The sequence below is a fragment of the Bubalus kerabau genome, chromosome 23 (genome assembly GCF_029407905.1).
Source record: "Bubalus kerabau isolate K-KA32 ecotype Philippines breed swamp buffalo chromosome 23, PCC_UOA_SB_1v2, whole genome shotgun sequence".
Lineage (NCBI taxonomy): Eukaryota > Metazoa > Chordata > Mammalia > Artiodactyla > Bovidae > Bubalus > Bubalus kerabau.
The window spans coordinates 26,774,879-26,780,878 of record NC_073646.1 but is presented as its reverse complement, the minus strand read 5'-3'; the positions used below and the strand labels follow the sequence as shown (position 1 = coordinate 26,780,878).

General features: G+C 62.4%; 1 protein-coding gene across 1 annotated transcript in view; it reads right to left on the bottom strand.

Annotated features, from left to right (window-relative positions):
* Positions 1–411: 411 nt before the first annotated feature.
* SBK1 (SH3 domain binding kinase 1) overlaps positions 412–6,000 on the bottom strand; it is a 51,415-nt gene continuing 45,826 nt past the window's right edge. Inside the window, exons 2-4 of the mRNA XM_055561709.1 lie at positions 4,395–4,627; positions 2,471–2,673; positions 412–1,415 (exon numbers count right to left, since the gene is read on the bottom strand). Of these exons, the coding sequence (XP_055417684.1) occupies positions 576–1,415; positions 2,471–2,673; positions 4,395–4,620 (1,269 nt within the window). The 5' untranslated portion in view covers positions 4,621–4,627 and the 3' untranslated portion in view covers positions 412–575. The remainder of the gene's footprint in view (positions 1,416–2,470; positions 2,674–4,394; positions 4,628–6,000) is intronic.

The window sequence follows — 6,000 nt, the reverse complement described above, 5'->3', positions numbered from 1 at the left end:
CTGTTTACACACACACACTGCTGTGACATCCAGAAGTTTGCTACATTTTTGCAGGGGGCGTGGTCCCTCCCCTCTAACCCTCCCAGGAAAGGGGCCGGTCTCGATGAGTAACACCCCTGCCCTCGGCTCACCGCCCTCCTCCCAGCCAGTGCCTAGACGCCCTAAGCCCTTTCTCGGCCCCAACACTTGAGTTCCTTTTCGTTCCCAGGGCGGGAAGGTGGGGAGGGGGGCAGGATAAGGGGTGGGGCTGCTGGATGATCTGCCAGGGGGGTGCAAAGGGCCCGGAGCCACTAGTTCAGGGTCCCAGGGTTCAGGGAGGTGTGGGGGAGTCTGCCGGCAAGCTCCCTTGCTCCTGGTGTCGGGGGTGGGGGGTGGGGGGGCCTCTGAATCCTCGGGTCTGTGGGGCTGGGCTCCTTTGGTGGCATCTCACCGGCCCGCTGCCGGGCCGGGCGCCTGCCTCGCCTACCACTACTCCCTCCTGCCGCCGCGGGGGGCTGGCCGCTTCGGCCAGGGCGGCTCCTGCGCCCCGCCTGGCTGCTGCTCGGCGCCCGGGCCCCGAGGGCGGCGGGGGCGGCTCAGACGCAGATCTCGATGGCCGTGGCCAGCACCACCTGCCCTTTGCTCTTGTCCGGGCGGCCGTCGGTCCTGCCGGGAGGCCCCGGGGGGGCCAGGCCGGGCTCGGGTACAGGGACCGGCACGGGCACGGGGACGGGGACCGGCACAGGTCCGGGCCCGACGGCGGGAGGCGCGGGCCGGGAGCCGCTGCCGCTCTCGGTCAGCACCGTCCGCTTGAGCGGCCCGGGCGCCTCGAGGCGCAGCGGCCCGGCGGCCGGCGGGCGGTCCCCAGCGGGCTTGCGTGCGCGGTGCGAGGGCCGGCGCCGCAGCTCGGACGTGAGCTCGTGCTTGAGGAAGCGGAAGACCTCCTTGGCCGGCCCGCGGCGCTCGGGCTCCAGCGCCAGGAGCCGCTGGAACATGCGCAGCGCTGGCTCGGTGAAGCGGCGCCACTGCGACGGCAGCCCCGGCAGGCGGCCCCGCTGCCAGCGCACGAACTCCTCGAAAAAGGCGTCGGCGCCCGACGCCGCCTCCCACGGGAAGTTGCCGGTGAGCACGCAGAAGATGAGCACGCCGAAGGCCCACACATCCACGCCAGTGTCCACCGCGAAGCCGTCGGCGCGGCCCGCCTGGCACACCTCGGGCGCTGTGTATGGGATCGTGCCGCTCACCCGCTTCACGCGGCAGCCCACGCGGCGCGTCATGCCGAAGTCGGCCAGCTTCACGCGCCGGCACTCGCGGTCGAACAGCAGCACGTTCTCCGGCTTGATGTCGCGGTGCACCAGCTGCCGACCGTGCATGAAGTCCAGCGCCAGGCCCAGCTGCTGCACGCAGCGCTTCACGGTGTCCTCGGGGAGCCCCACCTGCGGCCGGAGAGGGCGGGAGGGCGGCTCAGGGGCGAGGGCACGTACCACCCCGCCCCCTCCTTCCCATCCCCGCCCCCCAACCGCCCCCTCCTTCCCATCCCCGCCCCCCAACCGCCCCCTCCTTCCCATCCCCGCCCCCCAACCGCCCCCTCCTTCCCATCCCCGCCCACTCCCCGCCCCGCCCTCTCCTTCCCATTCCACCCCGCCCCTCCCATCCCCGGCCCCGCCCTGTCCCTCTAACGCCTTGCGGGGTCCTTTTCCTGGGCAGATCCGGGGCCAGCCGCCCTTCCTTATCCTACTAGGGCATCCTCGGCTCCCTCCCTGGCCCCCGGGTTTTCATACACCCCTCGAACCTTCCCCATCTTTTCCCCCAGTACCTGTACGGAGCGCCTGCTTTGGGCCAAGTACTGGGCTAATAAGGACCCTATCCCGCATGGTCTGCTGTATACCCAATCTCCCTTAATCGGCGGCTCTGAGAGGCCTTGTCACTTATCCAGTGAGCGGCAGGGCAGTGTTTCATCCTGGCCAACTGCAAAGCCAGGTGCCGGGAATCCCCGGGGGCAGTCTCCCCATCCCGTGCACCTCCTCTGGGAAGGCTGGTGGTCCTGCCACTTCCCCTCTTGGGTCCCCACCTGTTCCTATGCAGCAGCGGAGGAGGGGGCTGCTGGACTTCATCCCGCCCACCGGCTGGTCCTCATTGCAGTGCGGTGCCTAAGTCACTTCAGTCGTGTCTGACTCTTTGCGAACCTGTGAACTGTAGCAGGCCAGGCTCCTCTGTCCCTGGGATTTTCCAGGCAAGAATACTGGAGTGGGTTGCCATTCCCTTCTCCATCATCTTAGTGCCTCATCTGGCTAACTGTGGAGTGTCTGTTTCCCCCACTAGGCCCATAGCAAGACCTTTTGTTCACTGTGTATCCGCAGCCCTCCAAACAATGGCTGATATACAGTAGGCGCCTAATAAATGATTTAAGCAAGGGGCCTGACTCCTCCTCAGCTCTCACACTCGGGGACCCAGAAGAGCCTCTCCCCTCCCTCAGCCACCACCCAAGTACCTGAGGAGGAATAATGTCGAATAGGTCCCCGGCGGGCGCGTACTCCTGGGCGAAGACATAGCAGTCTTCAGTCTCAAACACGACATCGAAGACCTTGATGATGAAGGGGCTGGAGGAGAGGCTGTTGGTAATGCTCACCTCCCGCAGGAAGTTCTTCAACTTGGTTTTGCTCTTGTTCACAAACTTCAGCGCCATCTTCGTGCCTAGTGGGGCAACAGTGAGAGCGGTGAGGACCCCTCTCCCTGCGCCCCTGCGCCTCACACAGCCGGGCCTGTCTGTGCAGCCTGTCCGGGCCACAGCGCACGACTCGACGGGAGCCCCAGTGGGTGGGCTGTCGTCTCACAGGTAGGAAACTGAGGCCCAGAGAGGGGAAGGCCATGCAGCAAGTCAGGGGTCAGCTGGGTCCTCTCTGCCCCGCCTGCAGCCCTCCATGAGGCACGCCTGCTGCTTCCTCCACCCTCTCATTTTCCTCCTGATATACTGTGTACTTATGTACCGTGTCTGTCTGGCCCCGGTCAGAAGGCCCTTGAGCACAGGAAACTTTAAGATTTTTTTTGTTGTGGACCATTTTTTCAAGTCTTTCATGAATTTGCTCCTGCTCCTTGGCTGTGAGGCATGTGCCATCCCAGTTCCCTGACCAGGGATGGAACCGGCACTCCCCTGCACTGGGAGCTGAAGTCCCAACCACTGCACCACCAGGGAAGTCCCAGGAACCTGTGTCTTGTTTGCTGTTGTATCTCCAGCGCTCACAGAAGAGCCTGGTGCCAGCAGGTGCTCTGAAAACGTTTGTTAAGCGGATGAATAAGAAGGCACTAGACACACAGAGGTGAGGGCCTGCAAGGCACGTGTCCCCAACTCTGAGCTTGAGCAGCCATCTGTACCCACCTGGGTACAGAGCTGTGTGACACGTGTGTGTTCACAGAGCGCTTACACATTGTGGGTCTTGCCTTCTGCACTTCAGTCACAACTCACTTTTTATAAAGACCCTATCAACTGGGCATCAATACTCCTCTATTTTACAAAGGAGGAAACCTAGGCACAGAGAGGTTAAGTCACTTGCCCCAGGTCACACAGCAAGCAGCAAAGCTCAGGTGACCCCATGTCCAAGGCTCCTCCTTCTGGCCCGGTCCCCTCTGAATGCAGCTGTGGGCAGCTATGCAGCCCCCATCCCTGGCTGGCTGATGGGCACTGCAGTGAGCTTACACTGTGGGGAAGGCATCATGTTCAGCGGTTAAGCGAGAAGGCCCTGGAGCTGAAGAATGGGGGCGCATCCTAGCTCACACTTTCTGTAGCTGCATGACCTGGGCTGAGTGACTGCATCTTTCTGGGTCTCAGTGTCCTCAGGATCTGAGGAATGGAGCTGCCACGTGGACCTCACAGGGCCCTCTCCCACCTGCTGTTAAGCATGGTGCTCTGTTCGCGAGGACCCCAGTTCAGCTTGGTCCACCCTCCTGGGGGCAGCTATCACATATGTGCTGGTCATCCCCCAAACACCACTGCCAGCCCTGACCTTTCCCCTGATTCCACATGTCCCCAGGCGCATCTCCTTGACTGTCCTGAGGGCACTTTTGTTCAATTGCTCAGTCGTGTCTGACTCTTGGCGATCCCACGGACTGCAGCATGCCAGGCTTCCCTGTCCCTCACTGTCTCCCAGAGTTTGCTCACACTCATGTCCATTGAGTCGGCAAATCCATCCCACCATCTCGCCCTCTTTGGCTGTCCTCAGGGCACTGTGGATGGCCCCAGAGCAGCCCACTCTACCCAGAGATTCCTCCCTTGTCCCCTCCTTCCCTGCCTGCTTCATGCCACACTCTCTCCACAGGTAGCACAGACTCTCCTTCCCCGCTGGCCTCCTGGCCGCCACAGAGAGCCCCCGCCAGGTCGCAGCTCCTGTCTTACAGCGGGCCGCCCTGCAGACACTCACCCGTGCCCTTGTAGGCCACCAGGTCGACCTTCCCATAGGTGCCCTTGCCCAGCTCCCGGACGAGTTCGTAGTGCTTGGTGACGTCGCTCGCGGCCACTGTGCGGAGGGTCAGCGCCTGCATGTCTTCGGTGAGAAGGGGCACGCCGGCACCCAGCCCGGGGGCGGTCCCTGGCCCGCAGCAGGGCAGGGAGTGGGGCGGCTCGGGCTCTGGGCAGCCCACACTCATCTTCTCCCTGGTGTGGGGGTGGGGAGAGGGATGGAGTGTGACATCAGACCCCTCCACTCCCCACCTCCTCCCCGTCCAGGGCCCAGGATCTCTGGGGCTGGGCCCGATGCCATGCCTAAGATGACCACCAGGGGGCGAGAAGCATCTTTGCTGCGAATGGTTGGTTGTTTAGTTGCTAAGGCGTGTCCAAACTCTTTGAGACCCCACGGACTTGTAGCCCACCAGGCTTCTCTGTCCATGGGATTCTCCAGGCAAGAATACTAGAGGGGGTTGCCATGGCCTCTGCCAGGGGATCTTCCTGACCCAGGGTTCAAATCTGCATCTCTTACGTCTCCAGCTTTGGTAGGTGGGTTCTTTACCACTGAGTCACCTGGTTCAGTGGTAAAGAAGAATCATCTGGGAAGTCCCCCATCCTTTCCCTGAAGCTTCAGGGTCAGGCCTGAGCCAGCGTTCCCCAGAGAGATGGCCATTGTCCCACCGCTCCCTCCTTGGGTGTCTCATGCTATCATCCAGACACAGTGTCAGGCAAGGCACATGTGTTTATGTCACACACAGACATGCCACATACTGAGTTCACATGGGTGCTCCCAATCACAAGTATTGATCAGCACCTGCTGTTTGCCAGGTGCTGTTTGGAGCCCTGGGGACACAGCCCTGAACACACACGACTTACGTTCAAGGTGGGGAAATGGACAGTACACAGTGAGCCCACAAATTATATATTGTGATAAAAGGTGACACGGGCTATAGAGAAAATAAGGCTGGGGAGGGGCAGGTGGGATGTGAGGGGAGGTTGTTCAGTCGCTCAGTCGTTTGGGCTCTTTGCGACCCCACGGACTGTAGCACGCCAGGCTCCGCTGTCCGTGGGGTTTCGCAGGCAAGAATACTGGGCTGGGTAGCCATTTCCTTCTCCAGGGGATCTTCCCGACCCAGGGATGGAACCCAGGTGTCCTGTATTGCCGGCAGATTCTTCACCGACTGAGCCACCAGGGAAGCCATAACAGGGGGCAGGAGTCTCAGACAAAACCCTGGCAGGGCGGCGCAGGCCGGCCACATCCCCACACGGCCTTAAAATCCATCCCCCGACCTCAGACGACCACACACAGCCCAGCTCGAGTACACAGCTGCGGCTGTAGCTCCCAGGTCCCCGCCCAGGCTCCCCGGACACAAGGACGGGATGCCTGTTCTACCACGGCCGTCCTCCACATTCACCGCTGGTCCCCTTCTGTGTTCACACAGGCTGGGGGAGGGGGCTTCCTGGACACACCCACCCCTCCGGGGGTACTGAGTTTGCCTCCGGATGGGGCTGGGGGCGCAGAGAGCTGCAGTGGGGAGCGTTCGGGGAGGGGTGACAATAAAGGCTTATCTGGGGCTTGCATT